Here is an 18,614-nt window from a genome sequence, read left to right on the forward strand (position 1 = left end):
ACATTAGAAATAGTCCTTTATTGTGAGTTTATAGAGTGCTTGATACATAAAATACATTTCATTTAAAATAATTTCTACATATAAGCAATTTATTGATTATTGCTAAAATAATGTTCACATTCACCCTTTACATCTGAGGAAAGCAGTACGCACGCACACAGGACTCGGTCAGTAGTCTGTTAGTGCTGCTCACCACATGCCGTCATCCGTAAACGGTTTTCAAGTGAGGGAATGATCCAGAACATCCACGGTGAGAAATAAATACTAGTCTCTACGCCAGCAATACTCACTACGGGTTCTCAGATCCCAACTACGGTCTGGTGTGTGCGGCCACCACCTCTCCACCCTCGGGTCCTAAAGCCACAACATGAAGCAGCAGCTGCCGCCCGGCCCATGGCCCTGCAGGTCTCCGGGTGTCACGTGGCCACACGACCCTGTTCACGTGCTTGTCAGCAGCAGGCCTGGCCCCGTGGCTTCACGCAGCCCTCGGCCTGGAGAAGAGCTAGTGGTCCCACTCCCCGGGGCTGTCCTCCTCCTCCCCGTCCTCCTCCTCCGAGTCGGCAGACACTCTCTGGATTCTCTGGAGCGCGGCCTTGATGCTCCGCTCCAGGTCGCTGGCTGGCTTCCTGCTGGGGCTGGGGCCTGGGCCGGGGCCGAGGTCAGGTTGCACTTTCTTCAGTTTGACGCCCTGCCTTATCGCTGCCAGGATGTGCTCGTTGATGGAGGTGCAGGGAGGGGCCGGCGAGGTCACTTCCACCTTCTGGAGCGGGGTTCTGCCGCACCTCAGGGCAGCCAGCACCTCGTCCATGGACCCTGAAACTGAGCAGAGCAAGTAACATCAAGAAGTCATTCTCTCCCCCGAGGTGCCAGGGCGTCTTCGTATTAGTTCAAGGTGTTAAGTCACACAGCAGTTAACGCCACGATTTATACAGATGATCACCATTCCCTTAAACCAGTGATGGCGAACCTACGACACGTGTGTCAGAGGTGACATGCAAGCTCACTTTTTTGGTTGATTTTTCTTTGTTAAGTGGCATTTAAATATATAAAATAAATGTCAAAAATATAAATCTTTGTTTTACGATGGTTGCAAATATCAAAAAATTTCTATATGTGACACGGCACCAGAGTTAAGTTAGGGTTTTTCAAAATGCTGACACGCCGAGCTCAAAAGGTTCGCCATCACTGCCTTAAACAGAATCCAGGATAGTTCGATCGCTGATGTTCTGTCATGAGCACCACTAGCAACTGACAGGCACCGTCGTGCACACCTTTCGTTAGGAGGCGGCTGTGACACTGGTGGGTGATCCTGAGGGGGGTTTCGTATGCCTGGGGGTGCATCATCCGATCCCATGGGGGTGACTTAGATACTTCTGAACCTCCACCTCCTCCATGTCCCTTCCCACTTGGAGAGAAATCTACTTAAAAAACGTACCCTGCTGTGTTTCTCTCGCTTCAGCTCTGGGGATTAGTCAGTGATGACTAAGGAGTCAGTGTGACAATGAGCGGGGAGGTTTCCATACAAGAGGAGGCTTGAGGTAAAACTTTAATCAGCAGCTCAATGAGCCCCGCGGGGGCGGCCCTGGCACGGCTCCCCTGCAGCGTCTTCAATCCACCCACGTTACCGAGGGAACTTACACGCTCTATTCTCAAGGGTGTGAAATGCTGTCAAAATACAAGTGAGATCAGCGTTCCAGAGCCTGTGAGTAGAAGCTGTTTTTGACTCTGGCGCCGTGAGACCCTGGCTGGGGAGACCCCTGGCCACCGGCTGGAGAGAGGGGCCGCCTATGGCCGCCTTCAGGGCTCTTCCTGGGAGGCTTCAAGATGAAGAGTCGTTTCTCGCTCAGGACTGAGGCCAAGTGATGGCTGAAAATAATACTATTTCGCCTGAGCCGGTTAGCTCAGTGGATAGCGCATCAGCCTGCGGACCAAAGGGTCCCGGGGTTCGATTCTGATCAAGGGCATGTACCTCGGTTGTAGGCTCCTCCCCACCTGGTTGGGCGGAGGCAACCAATCAATGTGTTTCTCTCATGTTGATGTTTCTCTCTGTCTTTCCCTCTCTCTCCCACTCTCTCTAAAAACCAATGGAAAAATATCCTCGGGTGAGGATTATAAAAAATACTACCTGAACCCTATAACTTGTTACTATGGTCCTCTTCTAGGAGTGAGAGGGCAGTTCACAGCCAGGGGCATTTTTTCCTTATTCTTGTCTGCGGAATGAGGCAGTATGGGAGGTGCACAGGGCTTCCCCTCACTGTGTGCCTGGGAGCCAGGCTGGAATGAGGCACCCACAGCCAGACTCCAGGCGAGGCACCAGCACGCATGCTGTCCCTCCCCATTTAAACAATATTATTATGCCCGGCTGGTGTGGCTCAGTGGGTGAGTGACGACCTATGAATCAGGACAGGAGGTCACGCTACAGTTCCTGGTCAGGGCACATGCCTGGGTAGGGGGTGTGCAGGCGGCCTTAAAAAAATAAATATATAAGTAAATAAATGTTGTTGCAAATCCCATGGCGGGGCCGTGGGGTCTCCACCTGACAGCATGGACTTTTCATCTGCACCTGGTTCTAGGTAGTTACACCTTGAACTCAGAATAACCAAAACGCTCAATTATCCAGAACCACAGTATGAAACTCTTGTATTTCTACCATTCACATCACCTCACAGTACCTGTGCCTGTTCTAGGTAGAGAGGCGCAAGCTTAGTCTTGAAAACAAATGTACACAGCATTTTGCTAGGATTTCTCTCCCTCTCTCCCTCTCTCTCTCTCTCTCTCTCTCTCTCTCTCTCTCTCTCACACACACACACACACACACACACACACACATGGCATTCGGCTAGAGTCTGGGCCGATTTAAGCCAGGGTCCTCAGTAGTTGACGTCTAAACCTTAATTAGGATTAGAGTTAGCACTATAGCCCTCGTATATTTGTTCCACTTCATTTTTGAAAGATTTCCCACAGGAAGGTTTCTCAGTTGCCTGGTCAGTCACAGGAAGAGTCTTCCATATTCTGACTAATATTCCTCTACAAGAATTCCCAACCAATCTTCTGTTTAAGATGCCACAGTCAGCCCTGGCCGGTTTGGCTCAGTGGATAGAGCATTGGCTTATGGACTGAAGGGTCCCAGGTTCGATTCCCAGTCAAGGGCACATGCCTGGGTTGTGGGCTCAATCCCCCGTGTGGGGCAGGCAGCTGATCAATGGTTCTCTCTCATCATTGATGTTTCTATCTCTCTATCCCTCTCCCTTCCTCTCTAAAATCAATAATATATATGTATATATATATACACACACACACTAATAAAAGACAAATATGCTAATTGACCATACCTTCGCTACGCCCTAAGCCACACCCACCAGCCAATCAGAGCGACTATATGCAAATTAACCCAACCAAGATGGTGGCCGGCAGCCACACAGCTGGAGCAAGCAGGAGCAAGCCAAGCTTCCTGCCTGTCCTGAGCCGGATGTGGCCTCCACTCATGGCAATGAAGTTTCAATTATAGAAGACAAACAAATCCCAGATACCTGCTTCCAGCCAGCCTCCACTGGGAGCTTGGGTGGCTGGGGGTTGTGGCCAGCCTGCAAACAGCCATCAGCCCCTCACCCAGGCTGGCCACACCCTCATGGGGTGAGGGTCCCCGCTGGGGGGCTTAGCCAGCCTGAAAATGGCCCTCAGCCCCTCACCCAGACTGGCCAGGCACCCCAGCGGGGACCCCCAGCCTGAAGGGGCTGTTGCCAGCCTGCAAACAGTCATCAGCCACTCACCCAGGCTGGCCAGGCACTCCTATATAATAAAAGGGTAATATGCAAATTGACCCTAACAGCAGAATGACTGGTCACTATGACACACACTGACCACCAGGGGGCAGATGCTCAGTGCAGGAGCTGCCCCCTGGTGGTCAGTGTGCTCCCATAGGGGGAGCTCTGCTCAGCCACAAGCCAGGCTGACGGCTGCCAGTACAGCGGTGGTGGTGGGAGCCTCTCCTGCCTCCTCAGCAGCACTAAGGATGTCTGACTGCAGCTTAGGCCTGATCCCCGCTGGCAAGTGGACATCCCCCGAGGGCTCCCAGGCTGCCAGAGGGATGTCTGACTGCCACCTTAGGCCCAATCCCCCAGGAAGCAGGCCTAAGCCAGCAGGTAGTCATCCCCCGAGGGGTCCCAGACTGTGAGAGGGCACAGGCCGAGCTGAGAGACGCCCCCCCCCGAGTGCACAAATTTTGTGCACCGGGCCTCTAGTGTGATACACACACACACACACACACATATATTTAAACAGATGCCACAGTCAATTCTGTAAAGGCTTCTGAGGGGCAACAGTAAGTGTGATTCAAAGCAACACTGAATAATAGGCAAGCAGCAGAAATCAGACACACACTGAAGTTTTAAGAAACGGAAAATCACCTCAGAGATCCCAAGTCGTGTTGTGACCATTAAATGTATAAAGGTGGTTTGTTCCAGATGAGGTAGCGTTTATCAAACTGATTTAGGCTATGCTAATTTCCCCCCCAAAAGATAACATTTAAGGCAGCAAGTACTGGACTATTTTAAGATTGCAGAGAATTCTGGAAAAGATTTTGATGTGAAGATGATGGCTGCTAAAGCGAGAATGCTCAACTGCTCAGCCACCCACTGAGCGCAGGCACAGAATGCTGGAGGATTACCTGGACATTTAAAATGGCCTGAGGAGTCACGCTGCCTTTCAGCAGGCGAGTCACACACGAGAGGGAGTGGCTGGTCATCTTTTACTGAAGTCCTGAGGTGTAAATTCTGATGATTCGCAGATTGAGAAGAAAAGGACGAAGCAGGGAGCGGAGGTGCTGGTGGAGGCGGAGGTGGAGGTGGGGGAGGGGGAGGCGGCGGCAGGGGCGGCGGTGGGGGCGGCAGTGACAGCTCCTCACTGGGTTTGGACTGTGTTTGGTCACCAGCTGGAACAGCCATCTGGACAGGGATATTTCCAGGACAGTCTTGGCACTTGGGGGTTTTCACGTTGCTAGCTTCGGAGGAGGGAGCACTTCTGGTTTTCCTGGAGGACGGACGGACGAGCGCCTTCCCCTGAGAGGTGGGCGAGGAGGTCCGCTGGGCCAGTCCACCTGGCAGGTCTGGAGCGTCGGGTTCTGGGCAAGGGGTCCTTGGTGCAGACCGGCCGGGGCATCTCTGAAAGTGAAAACTGCTGTGAGAAACTTGCCACAAACGCAAACCATCAAAATGCCAGGACTCTGTACACAATGAACACGAAGTTGCTGGGCACGGATTGTCCTATTTCACAAAGCGGCTCCTTCCCGCTTTGCAACCACTAAATCTATTAAAGAATAAGTATTTGCTTTTGAGCATCGACCTATGAACCAGGGGGTCACGGTTCAATTCCCATCAGGGCACATGACTGGGCTGTGGGCTTGATCCCCAGTGGGGGGCGTGCAGGAGGCAGCTGATCAATGATTTTCTCTCATCACTGATGTTTCTCTCTCCCTCTCCCTTCCTTTTTGAAATCAATAAAAACAATTTTTTAAAGGAATAATAAGCATTTATACCCTTTCATATAATGCTTTTTCTTTAATAAAATAGATATGGGAGGATACTATAGATAAAAATATTCATCAGAATATTTTTAGTTTGAAAAATCAGGAACTAAATATGAACCTTAGGAAGTTAGCTGAAAAAATTATGGTGAATTAATTTAAAATATTAGGCAGTCACAAAAAATCATAAACAGTACAAAGTCTGTGAAACAGCCTGGAAAAATACAGATGATGCGCTATTAAATTTATAACCATACAAAAAACACATCTATGAAAAATACCAGCAGAGTGGACCTCAAAATGACAGTCATAACAGGAATTATGGATGTTTCTTTTCTCTAATATTTAGGCTTAAGAGTAAATTTTGTAATTTAAAAATGTGAATTTTAAAAGTTCTGGCCCCTCAGGTGTTCATTTAATAAAGAAAAACCTAACCTTACAAAGTACTAATCTGGAGGGGTGTAGGTCCCTAATGAAGGCACTGATCAGCCAATAAAACATCGAATATTAATTCTATAGGGCAATTACAATGAACTAGGATGTATACAATAGGATACTACGATTATAAACTTAAACAAAAAAACAGCCCGAGCTGGTTTGGCTCAATGGATAGAGCGTCGGCCTGTGGACTGAAGGGTCCCGGGTTCGATTCTGGTCAAGGGCGCATGCCCAGGTTGTGGGCTCGATCCCCAGTAGGGGGTGTGCAGGAGGCACCCAATCAATGATTCTCTCTCATCATTGATGTTTCCCTCTCTCTCTCCTTGCCTCTCTGAAATCAATAAAAATATATTTTACAAAAACATACACACCAATTTTATAACACTGAAGTTTACGTGTAAACTTAACACACACACAAAATGGCAATTCATGATAAACTCAGAGTATTTCGGCCTCTCCCACGTCGTTCTAAAGTGTTTCAAAACAAACAGCAACGCAGTGGCCACAAGCCCCCCACCTCACGGATGTGGCCACCACCCTGCAGTTTTCGGTGAGAGAGCAGGCGAGTAGAACAGAACCCCAGAAACCGGCCAGACTCCAGGGGTCGCCCAACCATCCCCCCAGGTCAGGGCTCCGCAAGACCCGAGCGTTCCCTCCGTGCACCGGGCAGCGTGGTCTCTGTCTGAGATGGCTGGGCAGCCTGCCTCCCTGAGGGCTCACCCAGAACAAATGAAATCCTTGTCTCCCAAGAGCCCTTTGAAATACTTAAAAACAACTTGTCTGGGCTCCGCCAGTACCACACGACACAGGACTTCACGGGCCGTCTTGTTCCCGCCTCATTCCAAATGTGCTCGGGCTTTGTCCCCTTCGACTGTGGCACTTCTTGGTACACGGAGTTCCGTCTAAAAGGATGCTACTGTTCTCCCTAAACTCGTGAGGTTTTCCGCAGCTTCATCCCAAGTGATTCACATTAAACGGAAAGCAACTCAGTTCTCAAGGCCCTTTCCCCTCCATTTGAATCACACACACACTCCTTCCCACCACACCCTGTACACGTTTTATTTTTGGACCAAAAAACCTGAAACTTAAACCAATTTGAGGTCAACTGTTTCGATTTTTTTTACCTCCTTGTTCCCGCTTGCTGAGAGTTAGGTGCCTGATTCTCCCACCTCCCATCTGTCCCACCTCCCACCTCCGCACCTGGAAGCTGATCACTGACCTGTCTGACTGATTCAGGGCTAAGGAGCTGGCTGGCCTCCCTCGAGCCCCCTCCCCACACTAATTCCACTCCACTAACCACCCTGTGCTGACAGCTCACCACGTTACTCCCCCGCCATTTGCTCTCTCTTCTGCTGGTACCCATGTAGCTCCCCTCCCGTGCCTTCTTCCTGCTTCCATTCCCGCCCAGGCCCCGTCTAGAATCTCGGGAGGTGTGTCTGGGCATTCGTACTTTTTAGGAGCTCCCAGGTGCTTCTGATGTGCTGCCCAGGTTGGGAGTCCCTGCTGTGGCTCAGGGGTTAGAGACACAGCTCTGTAAAGCCTGGAGCTACGTCCTGGGACCACTCTGACCTGGAACCACTCTGAGCCTGGCTACTCATCTGCAAAGTGGGGACGAGAGTCTCTTACAAGGTTGTTTCAACAAGTAGGTGAGAACGAAGTGCCTAGCACCGCGCCTGGGATGGGAGGCACTCGGTAATGGCCAGAGTAGTGTCTGTCATGGTTTTTCACTCCCGTGGCCCCTACCTTTCTCGTTGGGACCACAGAGCACACCTTTAGTGCCTTATTCCAGAGGCTTGTCTGGAGGGAGCTCGTTTTTCTTCGGGGACAACAATAAACTTCAGTCTTTATTATGATGGTGCATGCAGGGATGTGTGATGAGAACAGGTTTATATTTTAATGTTATTTTTAAATAAGTAACTATTCCCTTTTTTAAAAAAACCTATTCACTCTTTAAAAATCCTCACCTGAGGATATGTTTATTGACTTAAGAGAGAGAGAGAGAGAGAAACATTGATGTGAGAGAGACGCATTGATTGGTTGTCTCCCCCATGCACCTCAACTGGGGCCAGCAATCAAGCCTGCAACCGAGGTACATGCCTTGAACAGAGTTGAACCTGTGACCCTTCAGTCCAAGGGCTGATGCTCTGACCACTGTGCAAACAGCGAGGGCCCTATTCACTTGTAATAGAGCATTTAACTATACTTACGTCACAAAGTTTCCTTGATTGCATTTTAAAGAATTCTTTATTGCAAATGAGGAAAAGCCAGCTAAAGTTGAGGGTAATTTAACTTTTTCAGTTTTCCCTGCTGATTAACAAATACCAGGAGGGGAGAGCATGTGGCAATGTGCTCGATATTCTAATATTGTTGGCTTCTATCAATACATTAAAAATAATGGGATTTGGGGAACATTCTGTGTTCCAAATATCTATCTGTTCATGCTTCATACTTTTCTCCGAGGATGGGTGATGTTTAATTATTTCTCCAGAAAACGTAGGCAAGGCGATTATTTCTGGAACTTACCTCTTTAAATGCTCTCAATCGTTGCAGTGTCTTTTGGCGTTCTTGGCTTATCCATTCTTTTTTCTTTTGCTCCTGCTCTTTTATCTTGTCTCTTTTCTAAATTTAAACAAGTATGTATTTGTAAATTCTTTAAAATAAAAGTCTTGAGAGAGCAAGGGGCCATAACCCGACATTATCACCTCCCCTCCAACCACCACTGTGTCTGCAGGCATGGGCTGCAGTAGCCCTGGATTGAGGCAGCAGCCGCAGGTCCAGTGAAGCCAGTGTGTCACATTATGCAAATCTAAGCTATTTTTCTTTAACTACTCACCACCTGAATACTGTGGTGCTGATGAAAATATCTCATACTTTCTTCAGCCTGCTGCAATCGGAGCCGATGGTTTTCTTTGCACTGATCCTGGTGGGAGAATACAAATCACCTACATGGTTTTTACTATTGCCATGGGCTGTAGCATAAAAGGTTAAAAGAAAAAAGCTTTGCATTTGGGCTGCCATGTAAGGCATTCATTCATGAGTAGGAGTGTCTCGAGAGGCTCAATGATATTGCTGCCTCCTCTACTCTGTGATAGGAGCTGATGGGCACTTGCAGGAATCAGTTGTGTCTGATCAGAAGGCCACAGATTTAGTGCTTTAAGAGATGAAATAGTGAACTCTCCAACCAAGGGGAAATGAGAGGATATGAAGGGTCCCCCATTCTTAAATGGGATGTGCCTGAAGAATCTATTTCAATGCTGCTGTTTAAAGCACATTTCCCCATGTTTTAAAAATAGTAATTGTACTTCCAAACATACCTACATAAGGATATGCAACTTACAAATACCTGAAAAATCATACTAAAAACTACATTTCAATGATGCTTAGCCATTCTTGGCATGTTACCGTTTTATACAATCACTAGAGGCTCAGTACACAAGATTCGTGCATTCGGGGGTGTCCCTCAGCCCAGCCTGTGCCCTCTCGCAGTCCGGGAGCCCTCAGGGCAAGTCCGAGGGGAGCGGGCCTAAGCCAGCAGTCGGGACATCCTTAGTGCTGCAGTGGAGGAGGGAAAGGCTCCCACCACCCCTGCTGCACTCGCCAGCCATGAGCCTGGCTTCTGGCTGTGTGGTTCTCCCCCTGTAGGAGCGCACTGACCATCAGGGGGCAGCTCCTGCATTGAGCATCTGCCCCCGGTGGTCAGTGCACGTCATAGTGACTGGTCCTTTTGTCGTTCAATTTGCATAGTACCCTTTTATTATATAGGATGGAGTTTATTAAAATTAAGAAAAAATCACCGAATATAAGGATTGAAATGAGCTAAATATTATCTCTGATTTTATAATCAACAATTTACACTAAATTTTAGAATTCACTGTAGCTGATTAGAAGTTTTTACTTATTGTGATTTAAAAAAATACCCACATATGTAATAGGCACTCAACAAATAGCTGTTGAATGAATTAAAAATCTAGAGAGTATGATAAATGCTTAAATCCCCAAAGAAACAAAAAATCATTTTAAGAAAAACTCGCAAATATATTGGAATTGCAGCTACTGATATCCATATCAACACACACACAAATCAGGTAAAAGCCTTATTTCCCACGCCTTTATCTTTCATGGCAGAGAAATGCCTGGGAGGGAAAGAAAGCAAAGCCGCCCGGCGCCCACCTTCCTGTTCCTGAGATGGGCCCTCCTGGCACAGATCCGGCCCCGCTGGCGCTCCAGCTGCCGGCACTGCCGGCCGAGCGCTTTCATCTCCAAATCCTCATGGTCCTGCAGCCCCTTCACGGGATCAATGACTTTAAGTTCCTCTGGACTTTCACATGGGTCATAATAGACAACTTCATCCTGTTTATCTAAAAATACATATTTAATGATTTGTTAAAGGCATGTTTTATTATAAAAAATATGCGTAAGATCTCTTAAATGTAAGAGAAGTAAAGATCACGTGTAATCCCACCACCCAGGGAGAAACACACGCACACACACACATCACTTATATAGCTACACATATCAATAAACAGTTCTAAAAGAACATTTTCCATGTGATGGAAATACAATTTTAATGGCAACACAGTATTCTTTAAGTTAAATAATCTCTGTTGTTAGAATGTTCCATTGTTGGAAATTTCACTGTGATGAACATCTCAGAATATAGACCTTTGTGTCCATTTCTTATTACTTGCTTAGCAGATGAATATTTAAGATTCTTGATAACTATCGTCAAATTGCCCTCCAGAAAGGCAGCTTACATTCTACCAGCAGTATATTATTGAGGAGCCTTAATGATATACAATCTTGATTACATGGTGATTTTTCAATACATGCATGCTATTAACAAAATCAAGCCCTACAGAAGTACATAAAATAAAAAATATAATTTTCGTCTTCCTTTCCCAAACCTTTGGAATCCCAACCTCCCAGAGGAAAACACTAACAATTTGGCATGCATCCTTCCAGATCAACTTTTTTTAAAATAAAATTTTTCCTAAATGTGTAAAATGCTTAGAACCTGAAACTATTATAAAGTTTTTTAAATACCTAGGATTAAATTAAATGTTCAGGATATGTATGCAAAAAAAAAAAAAATAGAAAACTTGGAGAAACTTTAGGGAGAAAAAGACTTAAGTAAATGGAGAGACATACCATGTTCTTGGATGGGAAGATTCAAAATTGCAAAGACGACAATTCTCCCCAAATTAATCTCTAATTTTAAGCACAATCCCAATAAAAATTCCGAGTATTTTGCTTTTTTGTTTTGAACTTGTGAAAGTGAGTCTAAAGTTCATCTGGAAGAATAAAGGAGAACAGTCAGAAAACGTGTGGAACAGCAGAGTAACCGGGGCGGGATGTGCTTTACCAGGCACTGAAATGGACCTCCGAGATACAACCGGAAGTCTGGTGCCAGCACTCGCAAATCAATGAAGGGAATTAATTTATAAATAAGTCAAAATAAAGGTAACGATTCTAGATGAGACAGGCAGCAAGGGGAAAACGTGTTCAAAATCAGTGACTGGGACTGCTAACAACTTGGGGGGAAAGATTAGATTTCTACCCCACATCAAAATGAATTTCGTCTGGATTAAAGAGCTAAATGTCCCTTTAAAATTCATAAAAATACTATAAGAAAAAAAAAAGTCAAATGTTGAGACAATTTCAGGATGAGGAGGACTTTGCCAGGCATACTACCAAAAGCAGAAACCATAGATTTCTTTGCCAGGTGTGACTCCAAAAGCAGAAAGATAAATAGATGGGGCTTCATAAAAGTTAAATATTTCTGCAAGGCAAGAAAAAGCAAACAACAGGGAGTATTTGCAACATATGACAAATAATAAGAGTAATAGCCTTAATATGTAAAGGAAACACAAAGAAAAACTGGCAAAGACTATGAATAGACACTTCATAAAAAAAAATATAAATGACCAGTCAACATACAAAATTGCATTGAATGTCATTTGTAACTGGAATAAATAAAAATTAGAATGCCCGGCCGGCATGGCTCAGTGGTTGAGCATCGACCTATGAACCAGGAGGTCATGGTTCCCAGCCCTGGTCAGGGCACATGCCCGGGTTGTGGGTTTGATCCCCAGTAAGAGGTGTGCAGGAAGCAGCTGATCAATGATTCTCGCATCATTGATGTTTCTATCTCTCTCTCCCTCTCCCTTCCTCTCTGAAATCAATCAATAAATATATACATATTTTTTAAATATTAGAACATGCCATTTTTTTTCTATCAATTAGGCAAGAATTTAAACGAATGGTGAAAGTATGGGGAAACAGGTATTTTCATAATCTGCTGATGGGAGTGTCATTTTGTACAACCCATCTAGAGGACCATAATGCAGCATGAAATTTAGAAATTAGAAAATAACAGAGATGAGGAAAAATATACATCGAATGATTATTGTTGTGTTGTGTTAACACATATTTGTCAAATGTACATTTTGCATTGTCCTTGACCCAATGATTTCACCTTTAGAAAGTTATTCCAAGGAAATAAGCTGTCCTATACACAAATGCAAACACAAACACATGTTTAAAGGACGGTTCTTCACTACACTGCTGTTCACAACAGTGAAAAACTGAACATCACAGTTGGTATATCCACATAATGGAATACTATGCAGCCATTAAAATTTTTGAAGATTTTTATTACTTACTGAAATGGAATGATGATTATTATATGTTAAAGGAAAAAAAGAATACTGAACAGGATATATAGTTTTAGTTTAGAAACTGATATTTACATACATCAGGCTACCAAGCTAATCAACACACTGTTACCAGTAAGTATTTCTAGCTGATGGAACTGGGGTAATAAGTTTTCCTTTCTTTGTTTTGCTGTATGTTTAGCAATGAATATATTATTTACTACCTGAATAATAAAAATGCTGAAGGGAAACTAGGACATTTCAGCAGATATTTTATACAATTTACAAGAAGTAACTGATAACATGGTCTGTATTTCCTTGAATGTGTAATTTAAACATTTTAATATATATTTTAAATATAAGTTTTACCTTTGATAAGTCTTTTAATAGAGTCCAACTGTGTAATAAGTAGTATTTCTTCATATTTTAATATCTCAAATTGAATCTCATATAGTTCTAATTGAACTTCATAATATTTTATTTCTAGTTCGTCTACAACATTTATATTTTTTTCTTGTTCTGGAAGATCTTCCATCTTGTTTTCATGAAAAAAAAAATAAGAGCAAGATAAAATATTTAGTATACTGAAAGCAAACTTCAGAAGCATTTGAGCTATTTTCTATTCCTGGCTCAGTACCAAATATAAAAAAGCAAATTGAGAAGAAACACTCTTCAATTTCATTTAATGGAACAAAAAAGCCCCATTAAGCATTTTTACCAATACTTCATCTCATCCTTGAAACATATGAAAACATTCAGGTTTTGAGAAAAATAAATGGCAGTGAGGTCTTTAGTGTTTTCTGCTTTAACATCATAACATCGCGGGAAGAATTAAGTGACTATGATCCTGGAATGAAGCACCGCTGACTATTCTAAAGTCACGCTGAAAATAATGTTATGTGAATTTTAAAGTATATTACCTACTTCAGTGCTGAGCTCAGTGTTATCATCAAGTGAATCTTATAACATTTCAAAGCCATCTTGAGCAAAGGGAAACTTTACGGCCAAACGTCCCTAGTCCTGAAATTCTCACCAACCAAAAGATGGTGTTGGAATAATGAAAGGAAGCTCTCTCACGCTGGCTGGAAGGGAAGGGGTATCTAAAACCAAAGTCTCACCCTAGCTCCATGGTTGGCAAACTGTGGCTCACGAGCCACATGCGGCTCTTCGGCCCCTTGAGTGTGGCTCTTGCTAAGCCTTAGGAGTACCCTAATTAAGTTAATAACAATGATGTACCTACCTATATAGTTTAAGTTTAAAAAATTTGGCTCTCAAAAGAAATTTCAATCGTTGTACTGTTGATATTTGGCTCTGTTGACTAATGAGTTTGCCGACCACTGCCCTAGCTGGTTTGGCTCAGTGGTCAGAGCGTTGGCCTGCAGACTGAATGGTCCTCGGTTCAATTCTGGTCAAGGGCACATGCCCGGGTTGTGGGCTCGATCCCCAGTAGGGGGCGTGCAGGAGGCAGCTGATCAATGATTCTCTCTCATCATTGATGTTTCTATCTCTCTATCCCTCTCCCTTCCTCTCTGAAATCAATCTTCCTATATATATTAAAAAAAAACCCAATATGCAAATTGACCAAACTGTGTAACAACTGGTTGCTATGACACACACTGACCACCAAGGGGCAGATGCTCAATGCAGGAGCTGCCCCTGGTGGTCGGTGCGCTCCCACAGGGGGAGCACCGCTCAGCCAGAAGCTGGACTCACGGCTGGTGAGCACAGCCGTGATGAGAGCCTCTCTAGCCTCCGCAGCAGCACTACGGAGCAGTGAGCATGCGGGCGGTAAGGAGCGAGGGGTCCAGGACTGCGAGAGGGCACAGGTCGGGATAAGGAACCCTCCCCACCCCCCCTACCCCCGCCCCCAATGCATAAATGTCATGCACTGGGCCTCTAGTAAAAATATATTTTAAAAAATAATAAATAATATAAAAGTCTGTTTCTAAAACAAAGTCACCTTTATGTGTCTTACCTTTCCCTGAATCTCAGCTCTTTTGTGATCTAAACACAGCTCTTTGGCTCTCATGAGCTGCAGTGTCTCCCGAGCTAACATGAGCTTGAGTCTTTCTAGCCTGGGAGTTGCTGTGGCCCAGGCAGCCTGGCCAAACCTCTTCTCATCCTGTTCCATTTGTTTCTGCATCCCTGTCGGATTATAACGAATAAAATAAAACTTAATTACAGCTCACTACGAAGTGAAAATTTTATCCTGAGCTAATTCTTTATTCCCTCCCACATTACCTGCAACACATCCTTTTTAAAAGAAAGTTTATTTTAATGAGTTTTTTTATCACACAGACAATACACGGTCCTTGGTATAAAATTTCAGATATCTGATTGTTTTTTAGAACGAGGCAACCATCATGAATCTCACCTACTTGTAATTGCTTCTTACATTTTGGTGTATATACCTCTAGACTAGACAGACAAGGTTATAGAGATAGTTTGACCAAGAAAACCCCACATGATCATTAGACTTCTTTACAAGAGAGTAGCTTTATAGTTGTTCATATAGAAAAGAATAGCCTGGCTGGTGTAGCTCAGTGGTTGAGCATCGACCTATGAACCAGGAGGTCATGGTTCAATTCCCCGCTAGGGCACATACCCGGTTGAAGCTCAATCCCCAGTAGGGGGTGTGCAGGAGGCAGCCGATCAATGATTCTCTCTCATCACTGATGTTTCTATCTCTCTCTCCCTCTCCCTTAAATCAACAAAAAAATAAAGCAAAAAATAATATAATAAATAATAAAACAAAGATAAACTTGTTTCACGTATTCACAACTGTAAACCTACCTTTGCCCCACCCTGTGTATCTTGTTTATTTCACTTACTGTATCGTGGAACTCTTGCCATTCATAAAACAGAGAATCATGCTTAGTAGCCCTGTGATAGTCTATTGAATGAATATACTATGATTTAACAAACTGGTTGACAGACCATGTTTTTTCCTCTTTGGAACTACCATCAACAATGATTTAAGATAAAAGACAAACATCCCTTACCCAGCTCGTAGGGCTGGCAGGGTCCCATCCTGTGGTCTCGCCCGCACACTCTGTTCCAGCCCCGCGGCGCTCTCCAAGGTCCCCACGCTTGCCCGGCTCCCTCACACAGAGGGCCTTTGTCAGTGCTATTACTTCTGCCTGGAACACTCTCCCCTCACCCTGCAGTGATCTCAAGTCCCATTTACCCTTCGGATACCAGGGCCGCTGCCACGTCTCTAAGGCCCCTGCTGCCCACTCTGATGGCGTCTAAGTTTTCGCTCAGCTCAGAGCCCCTATTTATCTTCCTCATGGGCTTGTTGCCACTGCCATTTCCCCGTGCGTCTGGATGAACAGGCAGCTGAGGTTTGTCTCCCTCAGCACGCTGGTCAGCGTCTGTTTACGCACAGCCTTATACTGAACCCCTAGGACCTAGTGCCTGGTACTAAAGAGACACTCAGATGTTTTGTTTTGTGTTTAATAAAATGAACATTGCATATATGTTAGTGTGGCGTCTTAGATGATTACCTGCTAAGGCTTTTACTGTTTCTTTAAAATAATTCACTGTGATATCCTGAATAGAGACGATCGCTTCGTCAGCCTGCCGGGCCCACTCCTGGGCTTCCTTCTGCAGAGCCGCTATCCTTTTAGGACCCAGATCATCCTCACCCAAGGATTTCTATAGAAAGAACGGAAAATTGCACAAGTAAGAAAGAATAGCCATGTACGAACATTGGGAAAGTGAAAGGAAACTGGTCGCATGGATTATTTCAACTACATTTATTGCTACTACTCAGTCAATAAAGTGTCATGAATTCAGCAACTCCTTATTGAGAATGAACACGGCTCTAAGGTGGCTGGAAGTCAAAGGGATTCTCTGGGGCATAAAGGGAAAAAGAACCCCTACTTTTACTTTGCATTACCAGAGTGACTTTTCCTAGAGAGGAATGCAGTCAAGTTATGTTTCTCTGTTAATAATAATACACAGTTTAAATGAGATCTGTGTTAAGGACTCAACATGGGCCTGGTACACAGCACTCAAGTGTTAGCTGTTGCTATGGTTTCTTTAAGGAGCATGAAGCTTTTCAATACGATGATTCTTTTCTAAAGGGAAAAAATAATGCAGTAACCCAACAGAGCCCGGCTGGCGTGGCTCAGCGGTTGAGCGTCACTGACCCACAAACGAGGAGGTCACACTTCGATTCCCGGTCAGGGCACATGCCGGGTTGCGGGCTCAATTCCCAGTGTAAAGTGTGCAGGAGGCAGCTAATCAATGATTCCCTCTCATCACTGATGTTTCTCTCTCTCTCTCCCTCTCTCTTCCTCTTTGAAATCAATAAAAACATATTTTTTAAAAATAACCCAAAAGATCGTAAAATCTGTACATTCATGATTATGGCATGTACTCTGTCATATAGCATCCAATTCTTCTGCAAAGGTAATAATGTAAGAAATACACTCAGGTGAACCATCAGGGAAATGTAAGTCAAAACTACAATGATCCACTCAGAGGGCTATAATAAAAAAGACATAATACCAAGTATTGGCAATGACGTGGACAAACTGGAAACCTCATTGACTGCTGTTGGGAATGTAAAATGGGGCATTGCTTTTGGTAAACAGTCTGGCAGTTGGTTTCAAAGTTTAAGCATAGAGTTACCATATGATCCCAGAATTCCACTCCTAGGCAAATACCCAAGAACAATGAAAACACATATCCACATAGAAACTTGAACACAAACGTTCATAACAGCATTATTTATAATAGCCAAAAAGTGGAAACAACCCAAAAGTCCATCAACTGTTCAACAGGTAAGTTGTATTTCCTTATAGTGAATATTACTTGGCAATACAAAGAAGTGAAGTTCAGATACACACTACAACACGGATGGACCTTGAAAACATTATGCTACATGAAAGGAGCCAGACCCAAAGGGTCACATATTGTATGAACCACGGGAGGTGGAATGTCCAGAAGAGGGAAGTCCACAGAGGCAGAAACCAGTCTGGTGGTTGCCCAGAGTTGGAGGAAAATGGGGAGTGACCATTAGGGTACAGAGTTTCTTTCTGGGGTGATGAAAACGTCCTAGAATTAGATAGTGGTGATGGCTGCAAAACTCTGAAAATACCAAAACCCACTGAATTGTATACTTTAAATAGATAAATTACATCTCAATAAAGCCATTATTTAAAGAAAGAAAAAAAATATATAGGAAGTAAAGATTATCCAAATAACAGACATTTGAAATAATGAACAGAACAGGTTGGAGTGACACATGTTTCATCTAAAGATGATGTCGCCGAAACCGGTTTGGCTTAGTGGATAGAGCGTCGGCCTGCGGACTGAAAGGTTCCAGGTTCGATTCCGGTCAAGGGCATGTACCTGGATTGTGGGCACATCCCCAGCAGGAGACAGCTGATCGATGTTTCTCTCTCATCGATGTTTCTAACTCTCTATCACTCTCCCTTCCTCTCTTTAAAAAAAAAAATCAATAAAATATATTAAAAAAAAAAAAAAAAGATGATGTCGTATTTACAGTACAGTAGCCTGGCGGAGGTCACAGGTGTGGAGGATGGCCCAGGGCAGGGGGAGAGATCAGGTGATCACTCTGATGTCTTCTGTGAGAGCTACTAATGAGTTTGTAACACTGGATGGAAATGACACTATTCTAACTAGTGTCACAGGGCTCAACGAAGTAAGAGTGATGACAGCATCTACTAAATGAAATTACTGAATTACAACCCAGGGCCCTGCTGCTTAAAGTTACATCTTGTTTCTCAGAAATTTGCACGTGTCCTTAGAGGAGGAAAATAAGCTAAATAAGCATCATATCCAAAAAGAAGTCATCAGCAAAGAGTGTGTTTAACCCTTGAAAGTCTGCAGAAATGTATTAAGAAGATGGCCCATGCAAAATGTTCATATTTACATCACTTTTTAAAAATAATATCTCTACAATATTATCTAAACATAAGGGTCGCCCTAGCTGATTTGGCTCAGTGGAAAGAGCATCGGCCTGTGGACTG

At 44.3% G+C, this 18,614-nt stretch overlaps 1 protein-coding gene across 1 annotated transcript in view; it reads right to left on the reverse strand.

The window, feature by feature from the left end:
• Positions 1–18,614, reverse strand: part of WHAMM (WASP homolog associated with actin, golgi membranes and microtubules) — a 20,919-nt gene continuing 2,305 nt past the window's right edge. Inside the window, exons 3-10 of the mRNA XM_081114717.1 lie at positions 16,119–16,269; positions 14,588–14,757; positions 12,982–13,147; positions 10,130–10,317; positions 8,793–8,879; positions 8,483–8,578; positions 4,667–5,159; positions 1–819 (exon numbers count right to left, since the gene is read on the reverse strand). Coding sequence (XP_080970843.1) covers positions 503–819; positions 4,667–5,159; positions 8,483–8,578; positions 8,793–8,879; positions 10,130–10,317; positions 12,982–13,147; positions 14,588–14,757; positions 16,119–16,269 — 1,668 coding nt within the window. The 3' untranslated portion in view covers positions 1–502. The remainder of the gene's footprint in view (positions 820–4,666; positions 5,160–8,482; positions 8,579–8,792; positions 8,880–10,129; positions 10,318–12,981; positions 13,148–14,587; positions 14,758–16,118; positions 16,270–18,614) is intronic.

The sequence above is a fragment of the Myotis nattereri genome (genome assembly GCF_964212035.1).
Source record: "Myotis nattereri genome assembly, chromosome: 21".
In the NCBI taxonomy this organism is placed as follows: domain Eukaryota; kingdom Metazoa; phylum Chordata; class Mammalia; order Chiroptera; family Vespertilionidae; genus Myotis; species Myotis nattereri.